A 23017-nucleotide genomic window follows, 5' to 3' on the forward strand; every position below is an offset into this window, starting at 1 on the left:
CACAAGGTGCAGTTGAGAAGTGCCACTCACTCGCTTTGTCGTTCCTCAGGAGTCGGCCAGCAGCCCTGCCCAGTGCTCAGCCATGATAAGGAGAGGCTTCCCGGTGGCAGCGAGACTCAGCCACCACAGGGTCCTTCCTGGTGTACCCCACGTCCTGCCCAGACTCACCTCTGCCTCTGCGTTTGGATCCTCCACGGAGTCCCTGGTGAGTGAGTCTCCAGCTTAGCCACATGGGCAGCCCTTCTCCTGGGGGCCTGGGGCCTAAGGAGCACCCCCAAATCTCCTCTCCCCATATTGTGGCTGGGCAGGCAGGCAGTGTGTTCGGAGCTATTTGATTTGGCAAAGGGAAGGTGCTCTTGGGATACCAAGTAGCCCAGATCCAAAACTAAGACCACCAGGACACTTTCGTCCTGGTCTGAATCCTGTGTGGCCACAAATGAATCACTTTCCTCCTATGAGATTCAGACTATTGTAGCTGAGTTGTGTTGTTCTCAGATGGAGGACCCTGTGTGTGGTCTTGACAAGCAGCTGGATTACTGCCCACAGTTGTTATTGGTGTGTGAGCACTTGATGCCCATGGAGAACGCCTCATCCTCCCACAGATGGCACCACAACTCTGTGGACATTCAAAACCTGTTTCAAAGGAGCCACCTTCCCAGGCGGGCCCACAGCTGTACACAGTGCTGGAGTAGCCCCTGAGGTGAGGGGGTGGTAACAATGATCCTCACCAAATGTGGTCGCACCCGCTAGGGAAGACAGTGTCTTAGGATGGGCTCGAGTCTGACCACCAGCTCTCATGCTCACAAGCTTGGCAACTTTAGCCATATTTCCTAATCCATACAATGGGGCTAATACTAGCAGTTCTCAGCCTCAAAGAACAGCTCACAGGTTTTAAAACAGGACAATTGTAATACAGCACCACAGAGCAGCAGACCTCTACTTGTCATCCCCGTTCCTTTCTCTCCCTTCCTTTGCACTTTAGCCTCCCCTTGCCTAGTCACCCACGGGGTCCCCAAACCTTCTGTGAGAAAGATGGGCTGTTTTCCTCAAGTCAACACTAGCAGAAGGGATTGAGGATCTCAAGACCCAGGAGCATACTCCTTAGAAGTCCCACAGCTCAAGCAGCAGCCCCCACCCCCTAGGAAGCTGTCTAGTAGCCCTGATTTTCCCTTCCCAGGTCTCAAGATTCTGTGTCGAGAAGACAGATTTGAAGGATTATGTCCTTCCCAATGCCAGCTGGTTTCCAGACATGCTGAGCATGTACCAGGAATTTCTGGAAAAGACCAAGGCTGATGGCTGGCTCAAACTGCCCTCCTTCAAGTCCAACAGAGACCACATCCAGGGGCTCAAGATACCATCTGGGTTTGCAGTTTCCTCAGGTACTTCCTCAGGTAAGGCCTGATCCGAGTGCACCCGCGGCACCCGCACACCCCAGCCTGCCGGGAGCAGCTTAACCAGCCCCCTTCCCCGCATCCAGGACTCTGGGTGGGAAATTCAACATCCCCCTTCCAATTCTCAGACAGAGTCCTCTCTGCTGTCTAACTCCACCGCTTATACTGCAGCCCCAGGCAGGTGGATGAGAAGAGTGTCCTCTCAGGTCTCTGGCTAACCTCTATCTGAGGAGAGCACATGCACAGGCCTGGCTTTGTTCCCAGCTAAGAGTGTTGGCACCAGAGAACTGCCAGCTCCACTCTGTGCCCTTCTGCCTCCTCACCAAGTGTTCTTTCTTCATTGATAAGCCTTATCCCAGGTCCTGCTCCCCCATCAAATAAAGGCCTTGGGGTGGGGTGGGGCTCCCTCACTGCAGACCTCAGCAAGCCATCACTGCTCTGCTAGGCCCAGAGCAGCTCTCTCAAAACACCCACTGATCAGACTGATAGAGCTTCCACCCTCAGCTTTCTTTGTGTGCATGTATGTGTGTGTGTCCATTTTTTCTTGTCTCTCTCATTCATATATGTGGTCTTCCTGCCCAGTGTTGACTGGGGGCGTGTAGTAGGCAGACTACCCTTGGGTTTATGGCACAAAGAAAGCAGAAGAACCAAAATAATTTTTTAAAAGAATTTGGTATTCATCCAAAAACAATGTAGTTGTTGTTTTAAGAAAAAGAACTTTGGGGACTTTTCTGCATTTCTTTTACTGTTTAGTATTGTTGTTACTTTTAATTATATATTAATTATATATGGGACATTTTTAATTTTCAGGGTTTAAGCTCTGTTAAAGTCTTGACCTGGCCTTGATCCTATCTCCACCCTCAGCCGGGGAACTTCCTGAGTGTTTTTCCCTCCAGATCCAGGCCTCCCTGAAGTCAGGACTGTGCCCCCTCAGACTCAGGGGCTCCCTGAGGACAGGGCTGTGACTCTGCTCTCTGATTGACTGCTCTCTGAGGACAGAGCCTGGGTGTCCTCTCGTTCTCTCCTCAACCGTTTGACTGAGGCAGGGCTCACCCCATGGTGCTGAATCACTGGCCCTGCACCCTGCTCGAGCCCCATGCCCTCATGCGCTCCCCTCTCCGGCTGCAATACTGCCCATCTCTCCCCAGACCAAGGTGACTGGCGCATCTTCACCAGATGCATCCAAGCGGAAGGACAAGGCTACGAATATGTCATCTTTTTCCACCCAACCAAGAAGAAATCCGTCTGTCTTTTCCAACCAGGCCCCTATCTGGAGGGGTCTCCAGGGTAAGGCAACAGGCAGCACCAGGGTAGATGTCCTTGGCTACGTCTCAGGCTTGGTTCAGCAGGTGGACCCACCACGACCAGGCCCTGGGGCCTCTCTCTAAGGAGCTGGGTGGGGCATGTGGGGCACTGGGCTTCAGTCTCATGATATCAGCCTAGAAGGACATCCCAGGTCCTCTGGTCCAGTCCCCAATATACAGACAAAAGAGAGCCTCCTTATCGAGGTCTAGGGATTTTCCAGTAAAAGGTCTTAGAGGCCACTTGGAGAAGAATGTGGTGAACTTGGAAGAGGCTAAGATTGGAATTAGGAGCCAGGCTTCCAGTCCTGCTCTGCCACTGCTGGCCTTGGGACCTTAAGCAAGCAATTTAACCACTAGCCTTCAGTCTCCTTATCTGAAGTCTGCGACAATCATATCTACCTGGCAGCGTGGCTGAGAGAGAGAATATTATGGGTCTGTGTGTATGTGCTCATGAACCATAAAGCACAAGACAGCCTCAGACACCATCTATCCAAACTTCATGTTTTGTCATGTTTTACGATGGACAAACTGAGGCACGCGGAGGCAAGGTATTTTGCCCAAGGTAGAACAGACAATCTAGGTCAGATCCAGGACTCTAACCCAGGAACTGAGACTCTAACTCACTTGCTCTCTCCACTGTGCTCTGCTGCCTCCAAACTTGGAGCAGACCCAGGAAGGAGCTTACACTGGACATAAGTACATCCACAAGGGAAATCAGGCTGTCCCTGGTCCTCTTGCCTAAGGCCACTGGGCCACCAAGTCCATGGTGCTCTGCCCTCTCCTCCAGCCCTCTTCCTGCTTTAGACAGTCACTGAAGGCTCTTGGTGGTGCCAGAGTTCCTGCAAGAGAGAGAGAGAAAGGAGGGGGTGGAATCAGCTTTAGGGCCTTAAGGCCTGTGAGGGACTCAATTGCAGTTAAACAGAATTCAGAGAGTTTAATAGACGTCTGCACCTCCCCAGGCCATGCATTCAGACGGCAGCCTTTGGTCACCTTGGCCATCCCAAAGGCATCTTCCACAGGGAAAGTGATTTCCACATTAGTGCATGCAGACACTGAGGGACTAGGTCGGAGCCATATGTAGGCCAGGGATCCCCTCTCTTGTGAAGAGGAAAACCCCAAGAAAGCAGGGGTGGGGGTGAAGTGTGGCTGACGTTTATTTAGGAGCTCATGGAGGCGGGGCAGGAGAAGCAGAGGAGGACCATCGACACTGAGGCCAGTGGATTGAGGGGGTCCAGAGAAGAGATTAGCACTGAATTAGAAAACCCCAGTTCAGCCTATCTCCTGTGTAGGCAAAAACCTAGCTCTTCCTTACTGTGTTTCTTCCCTGTGAGTCTCCTTTACTACTCATACAGAACACTTCACTTCTGACACTTCTGGTCATCAAATGTGTGGAGCTTTTTCCCTACACCAAGAAATTCTGCGACACCAACTGGATGTCCTCCAATTTACCTCAATTCTGACACTATCTATCTGGAGATAAGGTTAAGGGCTCAGTCCCACAAGACTGCCATCCCCAACTTCAGATGCCAATTGCAAGTAGTAGGTCCCCCGGTTACCCACTACTTCTGCTAACTTGGCTACAAATCAGAGGTTCCCATAACCCCCTCCTCAGGTTCAATTAATTTGCTAGAGTGGCTCACAGAACTCAGGGAAACACTTACATTTATCAGTTTATTAAAGGATATGATAAAGACTACAGGTGAACAGCCGGATGAAGAGATACATCAGATGAGGTCTAGGAGGGTCCCGAGTGCAGGATCTTCTGTCTTCATGGAGCTTGGGTGTCACCCTCCCAATGTGGATGTGTTCACCAATCTGGAAGCTCTCTGAACCCCATACTACTAGGATTTTTATGGAGGCTTCATCACATGGGCATGATGGATCATTAACTCAATCTCCAGCCCCTCTCCCCTTCCTGAACCGTGGGAAGTAAAAAACCCAAGCTTCTAATCATGGCTTGGTCTGTCTGGTGGCCAGTCCTCATCCAGGAGCCATCCAGCAGCCCACCCAGAGTCACCTCATTAGAACAAAAGACACTTCTATCTTCCTGAAACCCAGGAAGTTACAAGGGTTTCAGGAGGCCTGTGCCAGGAAAGGGGGACAGAGACCAATATACTTATTTTCTATTATCTCACAAGTACTGCCCCCCTCCCAGTCCCTAGGCAATGAGGAGAGGTAGTTACTGGCTGGTCAAGAGCTACCCTGCAGAATCTACACACTTGCCACTGGGTCCTCTGCCTGGCCAGTGAGGACAACAAGGGAAGAGCAGATTTAGGGTTCTTTGGCACCAACTCGTTTTTCCCTCTTTCAAGCAATGTGGGGAGGGAAGTGACTAGAAGTATACATGAGCTTTTGTAAACATTACCTCATTTAATCTGATGAGCTAGGGAATTATTTTTCTCACAATTCGTAGTGGAACAACTAGGGCTCAGAAAAGTTTAGCAGTTTGCTCAAGATCAAATAGGCGGTGAGTGGCAGAGCAAGGAGTCAAACTGGGTAGGTGTGGTTCCATGGTCCCCAGCTCTTTCCACCAAAAGGAGGAGGAAACCAGGGTCCTGGAAGCCCATTGGTGGCAGGAGCAGGAGGGTAACTCACAGTAGTGCAGCAGAGCCAACTACCTGGTCCATGGAGAATGAGGATCGTGCTTTTGAAAATCAGAAACTCAAATCTGTTTTGTGTTATCTGTGTTCTAAAGTTGGGTGCCTTTCTACTTTCCCCAACTTAACCAACAATGAAGCAGCTTTGGCATGAAGGTCAGCTTACACAAGTGAGGATGAGAATCTTACACACTTTAAATAAAGCAAATGTTTGTAGCATCCTGCTGAAGCGGCTTCCCCAGGCAGATCTCTCAGGAGTCCATCCTGTCAGCACTTTATGGGTCACAAGTTACGTGTCACATTACCAGTCTTGAAAATGCGGGCTCAGCACTGGCCATAGGGACTTGTCTCTTGAGAGCTGGACCAAGCCAGGCTATGGATGGCTTCCATGCCTCAGAGACTAAGCTAAAAAGTTCAGGAGCTTTTCCATCCCCCGTATGTACACACCTTTCCAAATTATGGCAATTGCTGCCAGTAATTAAGCTATGAATCAGAAAAATGTTCCACCATTAACTCTATCAGAAAAAAATGTTTTTCCTAGTGAAATAAAATAATTATATCAGTGGTTGCTAATACATGCTGAAGCAACATGGAAGAAAAGCTGAGTTGATTTTGACTGGTTTGATCACATGGGACCCACCTCTGTTTCCTTCCTTTCCTGGGGAAAGGTAGACCCGGTGGTGGTTCCACCTCAGGGTCGGGGAAGGCTCAGGGGGACAGTATACCCAGCAGCTGCAGCCCTGGTCTTGCTCTCTGCCCCCACCCCCAGGTGTGCCCATGGAGGGTCCCTGGCAGCCATGATGGATGAGACCTTTTCTAAAACTGCCTACCTGGCTGGAGAGGGACTGTTCACACTAAGCCTCAACGTCAGGTTCAAAAAGTAAGTACAGATCATCAGGGTGTTGGCCAAAGTCACGTCCCTTTTCATCACTGAAGGGGTCCCATCCTCAGCAGTAGGGGTGCGGGAGCCCTGTCTGTCACTCTTCTTCCCCAGCCCGCTGCCAGCAGTTCCTCCAGTCCCTGGCCAGAGCACACTTCTGCCATCTGACTCTGGGACCAGCAGATGGGCCCCGAGCCCAGAGCCGCTTAAGTCCTGAGGCAGGATGGGATGAAGGGAAGGATGTGGGGACGGAGGGGTGAAGGGATGGGGCCCAGAGATTCACGTGAGGGATGGGCTAAGCTGCCTCCTGGAAAAGATTGAGGACCAGAAGATTTACATGTCCTGCGTCACCTGGAGCAGGGACAAGCGGACAGTTTATGCCAAGTCCTCAGGTAAAGAGGTCCTCAGGTAAAGAGGTCCTCAGCTCAGCCCCGGGCCCTGTCCTGCCACCACCACCTGCAAGCAAATGGAAGGGAGAATGCTAAGGATCCAGTCCCAAGCTGGGGTCAAGGTTTTTAGAGTGGGATCGGACACCTGCAGTAGACAATGATGAATGACAGCGAACCCACTAGGATTTTTTTTTCTATATATGTATTGCCCAACCTGTACCACAAGGACAGGATCCAGGCACTGGGTAAATGGATATATTGCTCAGAGAGCCCCATCAAGCTCCTGCCCTCAGCTCGCCTTTCTCTTTCAGGTGTTTTCCTGCAGCTGCCGCTGGAAGAGGACTCGTCCCCGTAAGAGTCACCATGTCTTCTGGAGGGCCTATTACTGACTGCCCTGCCTGCCTGGGACCCACCACAGAGGAGGGAGGGGTCCCCAGGAAGTGACTGGTGAAGTGAGAGGGAGGGCACTTCCCTCTGAGTAAGTAAAGTCTCACAATCACGTTCGCAGCCCAAGACCCTTCTGTAGTTGGAAATCAAAATCCTTCCAGGGCCTCCCACACACCCACCTTCCCATTCAGCACCAATGGAAGAGATTGACTGAGCACCAGGACCAGGTGCTGGGTGAGGCCCCAAGCACACTGTGATGAAAGACAGGGTCCCTGGCCTCAAGATGCACAACTGCAGGCCAGGAGCAGAGTACCCAGGGTACCCATCAGCTCCCCTACTTCACCCTGACTCCTATTGTGGGTACAGTGAAGACACAAAGGGAGGAGGGGTCAATTTTTCTCTATGAAAGCAACCAGTCTAGAAAGACTTTCTAGAAGAAGCTGTGCTTGAACTGAGACTTAAAAGTTAAGTGGTGTTCATCAGGCAGGCAGGAGAGGGGAGCCTTCTCTGGGCAGAGGGAGCAGTAAGAACAACGGGGTGAAAGAGCACAGTGACTTTATAGACCAGCAGGTATTGAGTGGGGCAGGAATTCAGAGAAAGGGAAGGTGGGCTGAGGCAGGAGCAGACTATGGATGGCTTCAGAAACCCTGCTGGGGAGCTTGAACTCTGCTTGTAGGCAACAGAAACCTTGAAAGGGTTTGGGCTGGGGAGTGACATAAAGTTTTATTTTTTAGAAAGTTTACTATGATGGAAGTAAGAGGTCAGCAAGACTCAAGGTGGGAGTACTGGTTAGGAGACCCCTGCAGGGTTCCAAACTAGAGACAATAAGGGCCTGACGTAGGTCAGAGCTGTGAAGACAAGAGCTATGGGAAATGGGCAATCGAGGGAGTGCTGGACGTTGCCACTAACTGTGTATAGTAGATCTGTGAAGGGAGACTTCAAGGATGACACTATTTCTGACTTGGGGATTCCAGGTGGCACCACTGGGAATGCAGTGGAGCAGGTTTGAGGTGAGGGGTAGATAATGAGCTCATTTCACATGCATTGAGCTTGAGCTTGAAGTGCCCATGGAACTTCTACCACATGGCAATTGTTAGCAGGAACCTGAATATTGTGATTTGAAGCTCAAGATTGATGAACCACTGACCCAGTTTGTAAGTCATCAATATAAAAACTGACATGGAACCCGTGGGAGTGGATTATGCAGAGTGAAAGCGAGGAAGAGGCAAGGAGAGTGACAGTGAAGGGACAGGAGAGAAAGAAGAACAGGGAAAGGGGTCAAAGATAGAAACTTCAGTCACTCTAAGGCTTAAAGTTGGGGTAGAGATCCAAAGACCACTAAGGAGACTGAGAACAGGACAGGAGAGACCATCCTTAGGCGGGCAAGGTCAGTGTCAAATGCTGAAGAGAAGGCAGGATAGATGAGAACTAAAAAGAGGCCTTTGGATTTGACAGTGAGGAAGGTGGTGTTCTCCTTTGCCAGGAACAAAATCCAGATTACGGTGGATGAAAAAATGAATGGGAATGACAAAGTGAATCTAGATAATTCTTTCTAGGAATTTCATTGTTGTTATTGTTATTTAAAGAATGAGGTTTGAGTATATTCACGAATTTCTTTGGAAGGAGCCAGTGGAGAGAGCCTGAAACTCTAGGAGAAAGAGAAGTGTCATCCAGCTGAACAGGTATCTGGCCTTAGAGATGGATCAAGAGCACCAGTGGAGACAGGAGTCACAGGAGAGAATCAACATGACTCTGAGGCCAAAAGGAAGGAGGTGAGGGGTGCAGAGCAGGATGGGAAGTTGAGGAGATTCACACCAGCATGCCTAGAATTCCTCAATGAAATAGGAGGCAAGGCCATCAGTGGGGAAAGAGGTCTGGAGGAAGGGCAATGATTTGGATAAGCCACTGTGGGGATCAGGAAAACAAATTGATCAAGTATATGTGGACCGAGGCAGGCAGAAGGCCCAGCTGCTGGTGGAAAACCCATATTTGGAGTGGCACCAATGCGAGGTAAGAGGAGGGTATGAGCCAGCTGGCAAGACCCAGGTTGATAGTGGATAAGGCAGATAAGGACAGGTAAAGCAGGAAAGAGAGCGAAATGGCTGGTGCTCATTTCTAAGGAGGAAAGGTTTGACATAAGGGAGAAGAACACAGATGGAAGGAGGCAATGGCAATCCAGAAGTCTGTACCTCCTCTGAGCCTGTGGAAGAGAGGGGTAGGAAACTGAGCAGCTTCCACAGAGACAGGCAGGATTCCATCAAGGCCAGTAGGTGGAGAGGATGTTCAGGAAGAGGTCAAGGATCAGAGAAGTTTTACCAAAGAATGAGGGCTCCAAGGGACATAACATAAAGAATTTTATTATTAGGTATGGTAAAGCCAAATGCTGAAATAGATAAACCTTTACATCTCCGTAGCTTAACCCATATCTCAAATAGAATGTACTTCTCATTCACATAAAGTCCAGTTGCTGGTGTCTAGGAGTCATTCAGGAATCTGGCTAACAAATGCTCTGCCATCTTCAACACATGACTCCCAAAGTCATCCTGGGTATTGACACCCAGTTGCCAGATAAGAGAAGACAGAATCACAAGGGAGGTGTTTGAGGGCCAAGCCTCAAAGTGTTGCTGTTGGCCAGAACTCAGTTACAAGGCCCCACCAAACTGTGAGGGAGGTTGGTTGGAAAATATGGTCTAACTATATGCTGTAGAAGAAAGGGAAATGGGTTTGGTGAGTAGCTAGCAGCTACTGCCTCAGTCTGAGAGGAGGACCGGCAGAGGAAAGAAGAGTCTATGTCCAAACCCTTATCCTGGCAAGTGAAGAATTCGAGTTCAGGCCTAAGATGAGGTTCCAGGATCTAGGGCTGGGGCTGGGGATTCAGGGGGTCAGAGAGGATGAAACTCTTTATGGAGTGGAACAGGGTCAAAGAGTTGTGCACAAGTTCAGCAGTGTTGGGGAAGTAGGTGGATCAGGTTCTCTTTCCAATAACTAGACCACACACTTCCTAAGCCATCAATCTTGAATGATGGGCAAAGGACTGGTTTTTGATTTGAAGGGCCCTGACCCAGTGCTCTCCAAAAGCTGGAGAAATACTGGAGGCCATTGCCAGAAATCTTGTGGCAATGTCCCCTCCCCCATATACTCAGAAAAACACTTTCTCCTTTTGTGCTTTCACAGTTGCCCTTGATAATCTGTTAAACCCAGAGTCTAAATCATTGGATACCAAAAACCTATTGTCCTTTATTTATGGTGAAGAGGAGCCTAATCTTCATTTAAACACTCCCAAGAGAAGAAGGGAAATATATTCCATCCTTCCTATGCAGTCAAGAAAAGGAAAAAAAAAACAAAACACTTGTACTTGAGTTTCCATATTAAAATAGGTCAAATGCATCCTTGCACTGCTCTGCTGGGGCCAGTTTCAAACAGAAACAGGCACAAGCTGGAAATCTACAGAGGTGGGAGGCTCTCAGGCAAGGCCCCATGGCCAGCCTGGGAGAGTCAGCCTTGACTGGACAAGGCCAGGCGGGCAGGCAGGGATCTTGGTAAGGGAAACATCATCAGCTGCTTGAACACTTCTCTAGTGTCTAGGGCTTTGAAAGATGCTTCCCCTTTTCCAAAAGACCAAGTATTACAGCTTTCTGGACAGAAACAAGAGGAGTTGCTCCCTCTACACTTTAAAAACCCACTCCCATGTGTAGTGCATTCATCTGGAGTGCATCTACTGCCAAGGTAGATGAGGTGGCATCCTAGGCCATCCAGGCAAATGTGGCAGCTTATTCTGCTTGAAGCAGAGTATATATGTTCTACAGATGCCTAATTCAAGTGCCAAGAGAAACCAAAGAGTAAATAAGGCAATTATAAGAACAACCATTTCAAGAAGGCAGAGGACATCCGTAGCTCATATCAGCTCTTAGAGAAGGGACACTAAAGGCCTTCTCGGAACTGAGACTGCAGAGCTAGGTCACTCATCACAGGTCCTGGGTGAGGAGCCAGAGCTGCAAGGCACAGTATATCACCAACCGCATCGCTTGCCAGAACCCACAGTGAGCACTGGTGGCCAAGTCATGCAGTCTGAAGCCTAGCATTCAAAGCCACAGGACAGACGGCTTAGCAAGAACGAAAAGTCCAAAGAGTCTTGTAGCAGTTGCCCTGAGGAAAGGCCTATTCATCTGGCTCGAGCCCAAGAAAGCACTCTGTACTCCCAGTCCCCTAAGTGTCCTTCTACAATGCCATCAGCAAAGCAAAGGAGGTCAGAGCCCTGGCTCACCTGTGAAGTTCTCAAGCAGTGACAGCGATGGTGCTGGAAGAGGTGAAGAGGCAGCACTCTGGGTCCTCATTCAAGGGAGCAGCTCTGTTCACATCTGAAGACCCCTAGGGTACAAGAAAAAACAATGCTCTTTGAGATAGATCTGAGTTCTAGTCTTAACTCTGCTACTATTTGGCACATCATTTCTTTTTGGGCCTGTTTTTCGCTCTATAAAAATGAGAAGGTAGACAAGGTGACCTCCAACTTTCTTCCAGGTCTGATATCTTATTGTTCTAATTAAGTCAACTTTTGGCCACCCAATGTGCCAGTTATTTGCTTGATTGCTCTCAGATCCCCACCCTCCCCCTACTCTGCCTTAGATTGCAGAGGGCTAGCGCCTACAAACTGCATTTCCCAGTCTCCTTTGACATCCAGCTTTGGAAGGCCCTGGTGGCAGATTGGAAGGTGGGAAGTAGGGAGAAGTAAGGGTATTCCTCCCCTCTTCTTTGCTTGGGAGGCAACTCAAGTAGTGGCTGTGGCTCCATGGTTACCGATCCTGCTACACAGCCCTCACCATCCTATTTGCCTTTTTAGCTCTTCCAACACCTTTGTAATAAGTTCCCTGAGTTAAACTCCCTCTGTTGAACCACCTAACAAGTGCTGTTTTCCTCATCAGACCCTGACTAATACAGCCAGGCTGTGGATTATCTGTAGTCAGTTTTCATTCCCACTGCTGTACTGCGAAGGTGGTGTACATTCTTGCATGCACCCTTAATTTTATCCACCAAGAGAAGGAAGTGGAAGGAGAGAGCGAACAGGGAAGTGTACTGTCAAAGATTGAGATAAATCCACTCACCATTCACCAAAATAAGCTCAAAATGGATCAAAGACCTAAAGGTGAGACCTGAAACCATAAGCCTTCTAGAAGAAAATGTAGGCAGTACACTCTTTGACATCAGTATTAAAAGGATCTTTTCGGATACCACGTCTTCTCAGAGAAGGGAAACAATAGAAAGAATAAACAAATGGGACTTCATCAGACTAAAGAGCTTCTTCAAGGCAAGTGAAAACAGGATTGAAACAAAAAAACAACCCACTAACTGGGAAAAAACATTTGTAAGTCATATATCTGACAAAGGCTTAATATCCATAATATATAAAGAACTCTCACAACTCAACAACAAAAAAATCAAACAATCCGATCAAAAAATGGGCTGGAGACATGAACAGACATTTCTCCAAAGAAGATATACGGATGGCCAATAGGCACATGAAAAGATGCTCATCATCACTGATCATCAGGGAAATGCAAATCAAAACTACACTAAGATATCACCGTACACCCATTAGAATGACAAAAATATCTAAAACTAATAGTAACAAATGTTGGAGAGGTTGTGGAGAAAAAGGAACCCTCATACACTGCTGGTGGGAGTGCAAACTGGTGCAGCCACGATGGAAAACAGTATGGAGATTCCTCAAAAAATTAAAAATAGAACTACCATACGACCCAGCTATCCCACTACTGGGTATCTACCCAAAGAGCTTGAAGTCAGCAATTCCAAAAGTCCTATGCACCCCAATGTTTATTGCAGCATTATTTACAATAGCCAAGACATGGAAGCAACCTAAGTGCCCATCAACAGATGATTGGATAAATAAGATGTGGTATATATATATACAATGGAATACCACTCAGCCTTAAAACAGAACAAAATCGTCCCATTTGCAACAACATGGATGGACCTTGAGGGAATTATGTTAAGTGAAATAAGCCAAATAGAGAAGGACAATCTCTGTATGACTCCACTCATATGAGGAATTTAAAAATGCAGACAAAGAGAACAGATTAGTGGCTACCAGGGGAAAGATGGGGTGGGGGTGGGCACGAAGGGTGAAGGGGTGCACCTACAACACAACTGACAAACAATAATGTACAACTGAAATTTCACAAGATTGTAACCTATCATTAACTCAATAAAAATTTAAAAAAAGATTAAGATAAATCCAGATCTTTGCCCATTTTTCCCTGCATGCTGCACAGCTGAACACAGCTAGAGAAAAAGCAAACCACCATGCTGTCTGGCCCCACTTTAACGTCCTGATCACTATCCTAACGTGGGCCCGCAATGCTGCCCAGCAGTCATCCTGCAGTTCTCTAGATCATTCACTGTCCTGCTCTCCTAGGCGACTGTTTCATTCCTGGTCCTCTCTACTCAAACCCTCAGGACCACCTCATCCCCCATCATTACTCTCGGCTGATGACCTCGCTTCTTGTTTCACTGAGAAATTAGAAGCATTCAGAGAGAACAAGCTTCCACCACCTCAACTCTCCACTAGTCTCCTTTCTCTCCAGTAACTGTGAGTGAACTGTCCACACAACAGGCAAAGGACAACCCTAGATCTGTTTCTTATGCGTGACACCTATTTCTTCTTGTCTACTTGAGAAGATTTCTCCAACAATTCTCCTTTCTCTCTTCTGCATTGTCAATTTTCCCCTTTCTACTTGGTCTTTTCCACCAGCATGCAAACATACTATTATTTCTGTCATTTAAAAGGTTCTCTTGATTCCACGCCCCTCCCTGGCCACGGCCGGACTTCCCCCGACTCTTTCACCAAACTCTTCAAGAGTTGTCTTTACTCTCTTTCTTTCTCCTATTCTTTCTTGAGCCCACTCCAATCAGGCTTTTTTTGCTCCACTCTGTCACTGAAGCTGCTCTTGTCAAAGTCACCTGTGGCTTTGCATTGCTAAATCCAATGGTCAATTTTCAGTCCTTGTCTTACCAGACCTTGCCACAGCATCTGGCACAGCTGGTTCCTCCTCCTCTCCCCCGCTAAATGTTGGAGAACCCAGGACTCAGACTTTGGATCCTTTCTCTTTTCTACTAACACTACATCAAGTCTCATGACTTTAAATGCCATCGACATGTCTCTTGGTGCCCACTTTTATACTTCCAGTCTAGACCTCTCCTCTGAGCTCCAGATTCGTATATCCAGCTGCTTGCTCAACATCTCTAGTTAGATGTCTAATCAGCATCTCCAATTCAACAGATCTAAATCTGAGCTCCTGATACATCCCCCTCTCGGTAAATGGCAACTCCATTTTTCCAGTTACTCAGGCCAAAAACCTTGGATCATTCTTTCTCGTTAAACAGAGATGGATTCATCAGGAAATCCTACTGACTCTATCTTCAGAATATATCCAGAAACTGACTACTGCCACCCTGTCCATGCCCTAATCATCTCATGCAAAGATTATTTCAATATCCTCCTATCTGGCTTCCCTACTTATGTCCTTGTCCCCCTCTTTTTATTCTCAACACAGGCACTAGAGCGACCCTTTTCATGCAGAAGTCATATCTCTCCTCAGCTCACCACAGGTAAAAGCTAAGATTGTTCCAGCGACTGCAAGCCCAAACAGAGTCTGGTCCTGCTATCTCTCTGACCTCATTTCCCCCTTACTCACTCTGTTCCAGCTACTCTGGCCTCTTTGCCTCCTTGAATACTCCAAGCATGCTTCTGCCTCAGGGCCTTTGCATTTGCAATTCCTTCAGCCTAGAATGCGTTTCCCTCAGACATCCTTCCTCTCTCTTTCATATCATTACTAAAATACTACACTCTCAAGGTGGCCATCCTTGACCACTCTATCTAAAATTGGATGCTCTCCTGACACCCTCTCTGATCCTTCCCTACTTTAATTTTCTCCCCAACACTAATTTCCATCTAATAAGCTGTATTTTTTACTAATTTATTTTTGTCGATTGTCTTTCTTCCCCTACTAAAGTATAAACTCCATCTGACCAGGAGATTGATCTCTTTTCTCCCTGCTGTATCCCCAGAGGCGTGCACAGTGCCTGGCACATAGTAGGTAGTCAATAACTATGAATGAATGAATGAACAAATGAATGGAGCCACATAATCAAACTTCTTTGAATCCAACCCTACCTGTGGACTTCTTATTATACAAGCCAAAATGTCCTTATTATTAAGTCAGACTGAGGTGGGATTTCTGTTTTCTTGCACTTTTAGCAGAAGTCAGCCTAACTGATGCCCATATATTATCTCATATAATCCTCAGGCCAACTCTGAGAGTTAGGTTTATTCTCTCCACTTTCCAGATGGAAATGGTGAACCCCAGAGAGACTGAGTTACATGCTAGAGGTCACTCAGCTAGTAAATCGCAGAGCCCGGTTCCCCAACCCGTCTGACTAATGCCAAAGCCATGAGTTCTTGGCTGCAGCACTCCACGCAGACTACCCTTCCAGAAACTCCCCCCAGAGATGAGCTGAGTCAGGAGCCAGGGGAATGGAGGGCCTGGGGGTCACCAGGGATCTCCACAAAAGAAACACTTGCTCCCTCAAAAAACTCAAGTATCAGATGTCAAAATAATCATCTTGTGTGTTTCCCACATTTCACAATGTGTCTCTTTGTTGTTCTTGTTGCTGTCCGTCTGTCTCTCCCCTTAGACTGCTCCCATTCTATGTATCCCCAGCACCTGGCACCATGAACGGATGAACAAACTGATCCAGGTACAATTCTGCTTAATGTCATTAATTCATTCAATAAATCCTGATTGAGCACCTGCCTTGTGCTAAGCAGTGTCCTTGTGATGCCTACAGTCTAGTAAGACATTAAATAAACAATCACAGAAATAAATTACAGAAAAGATTGTGACCGAAGCCATAAAGGAAAAGCATGGGGTGCTGTGAAAGTACACAACAGGAGCCCCTAATTCAGAGGGCACGGTGCCAGTGAGGGCCTCCAGATCTGAAAGATGAAGGAGGAGCCGTCCTAGGGGAGGAAAGAGCCTGTACAAAGATGCCAAGAAGGGAATGAGCTTGATGCCTTTGAGAGATTGAGGGATGGTGCTGTGCCTGGAGTGCAGTCCACCATCTCTTCCTGGCAGAGGTGGCCTGTGCTTCCTAGGATCTGCCTGGGAGGGATGGAAAGGAGAGGGGAGACAGCCTCCATGTTTGCAGTTTAACAGCCTTCTGCCAAGGATAGTGTGCACAGGCCAGCCTGACTTTGACCCACTGATAGACCAGCTCTGTCCTTAGAGTCTCTTATGTCCAAAAATCTTGAGCCTAGTCACTTTTCCTTGAGCCAGGGTAATTCAGAGAACTTGTCATTGCAAGTCACTCTGGGAGCTTCTGGGATGGCTCCAGAACAGGACAATGGGGGCCAAAGCAGGATTCCAGCAAGGAGGGTTTTGCAGAAGATGTGGTTTTGAAGTGGATCAAGGCTGCCCCAGAGAGAGAAGCCCAAGGTGTCCAGGCCTACATGCCGATCTATATGACCAGATTCACATGTAAAGTCATACAACCACACAATAACCAGACCGCACCCACACTAATACCATTTTAATGACTTTTTACATCATCTTTCCTTTGTCTGGTAAAAATAAGCCACGTACCCATGCCTTATAAATTTAGCCCTAACCCTCAACACCTTGCAGCTCTTCACTGCCCATGGGTCCTGTCCCCGTGCTATTCTCTGAATAAAGGAGCACTACTACCAGACTTTGAGAGTCCAAGAAATCTTTCCTCAACTCGCCTCGCTGAGCCTGCGTCAGCCATGGCTCTGCGCTTGACCTAGGAGGCTTGGGATGGGGCCAGCGCTGCACAGAGGGCTGGAGGCTACTGCCCACTAATGGCAGCCTTCCCTCTTTGCTGCAGCCCTCCCCAGCTCCCAAGCGGCCCAGACCCAGCAGAAGCCGGGGCCCAGGGCTGGCTTGCTGTTAGAAACCTGGAGGAAGGAGTTAAGAAGGCCGGGCTGATGGCCGCGGAGACAGAGCTGTGTTTATCCAGGAAAAGAGGTCGTACGTAGGCAACGGAGGCCCCTGCCAGCTCCTCCCAGAAGGACGGAGCTGGGGGAGCAAACTGGAGAGGAAGCTGCTTCCCTCGGGGCTGTGAATGGCTCCCGGCTAGAGGCCAGGACCCAGCGGCGGCCCACAGGTGAGGCCTGCACTCTGGGCGCCCGACCGAGCCCGCCGTGGGCTCGGACTCCCAGGCACACGGTCTGAACATCGCGCTCGGGAGGTGCAGCGCGGGGGATGCGCGGCGGCGGAGTCTCCTGGAGCCAGCTCTGGGGGTGGCGGAGACTCAATGCTGCCTTTGTGCTCAGAGGCTTCCTAGGGAGAAAAAGGAGTGGAGGGTGGGAGGGGCGCCCCAACGGCCGGGCCCCGCCCTGCAGACTCGGGATGCCGGTAGGGCTGGGAGACTGGGAGCGGGACCGTCAGGGCTTACGGGGGCCCTTGAGCGGTGCCCCCGAAGGTACGTCTCCCTGGACCGGCCCTGGGTGCTCGCAGGGCAGCAGCCAGGTGTGCAGCGAGTCCGCTTCTGGCCTAGAGCGACTCGGGAAGGCGAGGGAGGAGATAGAGGAGGCAGGTGGGGTCAGGGCCCCCAGTCTAGAGAAGCTTCCCCCGGGGGGTGGGGGACGGGGCTAGAGGGAGCCGGAAAGGCGCCAGACCCGACCTCGGAGAGCCTGAGTCTTCGGAATGGGAAGAGGAGAACGAGATGAGCCGGCCTAGGGCCGCGGTGTCTCTTCGGGGGGCGGGGCATATGAGCCGGGCTCGCGATCTAGGTCCGTGTTTGTGACTACAGACCTTTAGACAAAGCGAGTGTTGCTCTATTCTCCTAATAGTAGCCTAGGGTTCTAGTGGCTGTGTTGGGCCTTCTAACTTTTCTAACTAAAAGATGTACTAATCTTTCGTACCAATGGGAGAGTCAGTCTGTGCACTCGAATGTCCGAGGCCTGCATTTGAAAATGAGACTGTCTGGTCCTGGGTTCCCTCCATCTCTCCCGGGCCCCCACACTTCGCCGCCCTTTGTTTTTCCTGCTCAGATAAGAGCCTGTGCGCCCCGAGGACCCGGGGAGAAGGGCGCGGCGCCGGACCACCCGCTGTACTTTCGCAGCATCACCCATCTCCGGGTCGTCTTCTCTCCTCGCCCTGCCCAGCTCCGCCCAGGTCTCCACCCGAGCCGCTGCTGGATCTGGACTCTCTCGGCCTCGCGGAATTCGGACTTTCATCACCACCACCCACCGCATGTGGCTCCTGGAGAAAGTTGGCTACAGGGTGGGGACCGCGGAGCCCGGGGCCGGGTGGGCGCTCTCTGGCCTGTTCCCTAAGCGCCGCGCCCCAGGCCCGGCTGCGCGCGCCTGCCCCAACGTCCTCACACCGGATCGCATCCCGCAGTTCTTCATTCCGCCTCGGCTCCCGGACCCAGGCGGCGCCGAGCCCCGGGCCGGGCGCGACTCGGGCGGGCGCGGCCTCCCCGCGGCCTGCTCGCTGCCGCACCTGGCGGGCCGCGAAGGCTGGGCCTTCCTGCCCGAGAGTCCGCACACGCGCCGGCGCGAGTCCCTGTTCCACTCGCCGCCGCCCGCCCCCACTGGGGGGCTTCCCCCGGCGCAGTCCCGGCTGCACTTCTCCACTCCGGACCTGCGCCTCTGCCGGGCCCCTGACAGCGACACGGCCTCGTCACCCGATTCGTCGCCCGTCGGCTCGCCGCGGCCAGGCTCCGGCGAGCCCCGGCCGCCCAGGCCGCACTCGCTGTCCCCGGAGGAGGCGAGCTCGGCCGACACCAGCCCGTACGCGCCGCGCCGCGCGGGGCCCCCAGCGCTGCCGCTATTCCACCTCGACTTCTTGTGCTGCCAGCTGCAGCCGACCAAGGACAGCGTGCTGCGCCTCGGGCCCCGGGGCGGGCAGCTGCGGCTCTCGGCCGAGTACCAGGCCGGGCCTGGGCGGCTGCGGCTGCGCCTAGTCAGCGCCGAGGGCCTGTCCCGGTCGCAGGCGGGCCCCGGGAGCGGCGGTGGCGGCTGCTGCGTGGTGCTGAGGCTGCGACCGCGCTGTCGGCCGCGGGGCCAGCGGAGCCGCGTGGTCAAATGCAGCCCCAACCCCATCTTCAACGAGGACTTCTTCTTCGACGGGCTCCGCCCACCAGACCTGGCTGCCCGCACTCTGAGAGCCAAGGTGCTGGACAGGGGCGAAGGGTTCCGCAGGGACGTGCTGCTGGGCAAGTGCGAGGTGCCGCTGATGGCCCTGCTGCCTCTCTTGGGTGGGGAGCTAGGTTCAGGGGCCTCCCTGGCTCCTGCCCATCTCAGCCTGTAGACTGAGAGACTGTCTCTTCCTCGGAAGGTCTCCATTGGGTCTGCAGTCGTTCTTTCCATCTGCCAGACATGTATTTATTTTTGCTCATAAAATGTCTGTTTTTCTCTAGCTGCATATCTCCCCTTGTTGGCCCCCTACACTCTCAGATCTGCAGCCTACCCTCTGCCCTCTGCCCTGGCCATACAAAGGCTAGAAGAAGCACATTCAGATCGTCTGAGCTGGAGCAGGCTTTAAGCATCGGTTCTAAAATTTGAATAAGCATCAGAATAACCAGACATCAGAAATCCTGGATGAGCTTGTTAAACATGCAGAATCCTGGGCTCCATCCCCAAGAGACCTTGATGCTAATTCAGAAGGTCTGGGCTGGGTAGGTCCTAGGGTTCCTGTCCAACAAGGTCCCCACCCCTTCAGGGGGTCCTCCAATCACTGAGTCACTCCAGAAAAGCTCCATGACTGAAACCAACATAAGCCACCTTCCCCTGGGGCTTCCTTGGGGCTGCAAAGGGAAATCAGCACTTCCCCACCGATCCACCTCCCCACTCGCACCCACATCTGTCCTGAAAGGAGATGAAATGTCTGTGTCTTGGGAGTGAGTCAGGTGATGTCTGACTAGCACACAGTGCCTTTAGGTGTCCTGTCTTGCCTGTCCCTTCTGCACCTGTGCTACCCTGGGGGGCAAAGCTGGAGCTAAGAGCCAGAGCAGCTCTTGGGTACTGAATGACTGAGATATAATGTCCCAGGGATCGAGATCTTGGTGGAGGATGACGTCCTACTGGAGTGTAAGAGCTGTTCTCAAGAATGCCCAGAAAAGGCCACACCAGTGAGTAGGGGGAGGGTGTGGGAGATGGCTAAATGTAGGTCAGAATGTGTTTACCTCCTACCTGAATGTCCCTGACGTCAGCAGTGACCTTCTTCTCTCTCTCTTCACCTTCCCTGAAGCTGGTTCCTCTTGGCTTAGGCCAGGCTTGGAGGAGGGAAAGGGAGAGAGAGGGAAGGAGGGAGGCACTGGGCCAACCCGGCTTCCTTCTCCCTTCCCCTCAGGGCCTTTCTCATTTCCCTGGTGCCCCTGATTCGAACCAGGGCTGAGCCTGCTGGATCCTAATAAACCTCGGTGTGTGTAATCCTAACACACACATGCACACTCCTGCATTCAGAATGCTCCCCAGTTCCTTCTCCCTCCTCTGATTAGGCTCCCCCAGAACCACAGCCCTAGGCCAGGGAAATCTTGCTCCAGATGTCCACCAGGTGGTAGCATTGATCAAACAATAATAAACGCTAACAGCTGCACAAGGATCACCACGCAAAGAACTGTTCCAACAATTTGTCAAGTTATTTATTCTTCCCAGCAACTCCCATGAGGGTTAAGTACTATTGTTATCCAATGTGACCTTGAGCTTTACTCATCTAGTGAGGAGTAGAACTAGGATTCAAACCCAGAGAGTCTGCCACCAGAGTCTGGGCGCTTAACTGCCTCACTATAATATCCCCCGGCAGCCAGCTGCCACCTCCCAACCAGGTCACTCTGAAAGGGGTTTCCTCCTTCCCTAGGATGACGGTTCTCCAATCTTTTCGATCTGTGAAGCCACCCATATGTCTAGCCATATCCCTGGGCACTATCCTTCTTCAGCCCCAAATCCTCCCATAACAAACTTGGGTGAGCGACTGGATTTGATGCCCAATGGAAAGTAGCTGGAAAGAAAGGTAGAGGTCATTTAACCCTCATTCATGCATTCCTTCAACAAACACTTTGAGAGAGCCTACGAGGTACCAGGCATTGGACACAGCAGTGATCCAAACATACGTGGGGATCAGACAAGTTACAAAATGAATCAGTAAAATGTAAAAAATGTTACTTGATAATATAGAGAAAAACAAAGCAGGAAAGGAGCATAGGAAAGGGGTCAGATAAAGAGAAGGAAGATTATAGGATGGAAATTGGGAGAGAGGGACAGAGACATCTCTTGCTTTGCACCAAGTCCTGTACTTTACCTGTGTCATCCCGGGCAATCAGCGCAACCGCTCTGTAAGGTAGGTATGGTTATTCTCACTTTACCGAGAGGTTCAGTAAACTTGCCTGGAGGTCAGCCCTAGCTGGAGGGAAGGTTTAGGACTGTGGCTCCACCCCGACACACACACCTGTGCACACATACACACCCACACACCACACTGCTCAGAGGAGGCTGTGAGGTGGGAATTCGAGTCCATTCCACTCAGGAGCAGTTCACTCAGTGTTCACAGCTGGGAACTGTCCCCTGTGATGGGGGCCACAAAGTCCCTGGAGGAACTTCCTGGCTAAAGCCACAGAAGCATGCCCTGGGGCAAATAAGGTCCTAAAGAAGCCTTCCTGCGTGCAGACTGCTCTGACCTCAAAGTATGTTTGCAAACACAGTCAGGACAGTTATTATTGTCCCCTTTTTACTGATGTGGTAATTGAGGACTAAGAACTGACAGGCCTCATTCTTATCCAAGTCTCTTGGCTCCAAAAATCAGAACTCCTGTTTTTCAACCCTCCTTGCTTTGTCCAAGCCCAAGTGACCACAAGTGTTAATTGACAGATGAGTGGTACAGGCAGGGTCACCACAGAAAGTTCAGGGCCAGGAGCTGGGGTCAAACTCCCGCTGTTCCCTCCACCCACAGTGGCCTTTGTGACGGAAAGGGGGAGGGGTGGAGGCTGTGAGATTACAGATACTCATAGAGCCTACGTTGTCCTTTTTTTAATGCTTGAGGGAGGCCTCTCCCTGAGCCACTCCAGTGGGTTGAGGTCTCCCCAGGAATGGACCTTCTAGGGAGGACCCAAAGAAAGATGGTCTCCCATCACTGGCACAGGCTTCCCAGAGGGGGTGGCCCTCGAAGGAGAGGGGTGGAGTGGTGTGTGGCATGCAGGCTGCCCAGGCCTCACGTACTTTCCACCTTCGCACGCCCAGGCCCTCCCTGGAAGGGCAGGCTTGCACTGAGCTTTAAGTGGTTTCTGTGGTTTAGGGGGTGGGGAGGAAGGGAAAGAGAAGTTGGTGACTGCTCCCCAGTTCCAAGCCACCACCACCACCTCCACCCCCTCCAGGCTGCTTGCCCCCTGCGTTGAGATTCCCCAGCCTGATAAGGGAACTTGTGGGGGGGGGGGCGTGAAATGATTCTCTGATCCCTATCAGCCTCTTCCTTGAATAAGAATGTATTTGAGGAGGAAATAACCACTGCCCTGCTTTGAAAGGAAAGATTCCTCCAGAAAAGGGGCTGTGATTGGAGCAGGAGGGAGGAAAGTTAGGCATGAGGGGGGATTTCCCAAAAGGATGACCAAGGTACTTTCTTGCCCTAGGGAGAAGGAACCCCAGCCATCCATGCTTAGTGCAAGGAAGGGGTAGAGACATGAGACATCTAGGAAGCATGTGACTCGCTTAGGCCTAGAAGCCAGGACCCTTCCCCCAGTCACTTCCTCCCCACCCCACAGTGGCATGAAGTGGCAAGGTTGGGAGTGGCAGCCATACCTGTGGTATGTAGGGTAGCAGGGCTGTGTGGCATTGTGCCAGGGCCACATGCCCATCCCCAGACATTGTGTATGGCCTCCACTCGGTGCCCGTGATTGGAAGGTCAGGAAGGGCCCTAAGAGACCCAAAGTCACAGAGGAAGAGTGGCTTAGAGAGGAGAAGAGACAGAGAGGGAAAAGCTGGAGAGGCACAGAAAACAGAGGAGCCACCGGCAGGGGGGTGGGCAGGGAGAGGCACAGA

General features: G+C 50.8%; 2 protein-coding genes and 1 long non-coding RNA gene across 5 annotated transcripts; 2 read left to right on the forward strand and 1 right to left on the reverse strand.

Annotated features, from left to right (window-relative positions):
• Nucleotides 1-55: 55 nt before the first annotated feature.
• Nucleotides 56-13197, forward strand: THEM5 (thioesterase superfamily member 5). Of its 2 annotated transcripts, XM_023641155.2 has the most exons (6): nt 75-205; nt 1178-1391; nt 2540-2678; nt 6062-6172; nt 6873-7039; nt 10123-13197. In XM_023641155.2, the coding sequence occupies exons 1-5, from the start codon at nt 83-85 to the stop codon at nt 7003-7005; spliced, it is 720 nt and encodes a 239-aa protein (XP_023496923.1). In that variant the 5' UTR covers nt 75-82; the 3' UTR covers nt 7006-7039; nt 10123-13197. The 2 variants fall into 2 exon arrangements, with proteins under 2 accessions (XP_014595368.1, XP_023496923.1); XM_014739882.3 differs by having other exon boundaries at nt 56-205; nt 6873-13197.
• LOC111773524 (uncharacterized) lies at nt 1379-21554 on the reverse strand. Its single transcript, XR_002808076.2, has 3 exons — nt 21288-21554; nt 11213-11316; nt 1379-3534 (listed from the first exon to the last, which is right to left on the reverse strand). It is a non-coding gene; the product is annotated as an uncharacterized lncRNA (long non-coding RNA).
• On the forward strand, nt 16931-20606 carry C2CD4D (C2 calcium dependent domain containing 4D). Of its 2 annotated transcripts, none has more exons than XM_023641154.2 (2): nt 16931-17145; nt 18035-20606. In XM_023641154.2, exon 2 carries the CDS (start codon nt 18237-18239, stop codon nt 19296-19298), a length of 1062 nt encoding a protein of 353 aa, XP_023496922.1. In that variant the 5' UTR covers nt 16931-17145; nt 18035-18236; the 3' UTR covers nt 19299-20606. The 2 variants fall into 2 exon arrangements, with proteins under 2 accessions (XP_023496922.1, XP_023496921.1); XM_023641153.2 differs by lacking the exon at nt 16931-17145 and adding an exon at nt 17357-17463.
• Nucleotides 21555-23017: the final 1463 nt, after the last annotated feature.

Source organism: Equus caballus, chromosome 5 (genome assembly GCF_041296265.1).
Source record: "Equus caballus isolate H_3958 breed thoroughbred chromosome 5, TB-T2T, whole genome shotgun sequence".
Classification (NCBI taxonomy): Eukaryota; Metazoa; Chordata; class Mammalia; order Perissodactyla; family Equidae; genus Equus; species Equus caballus.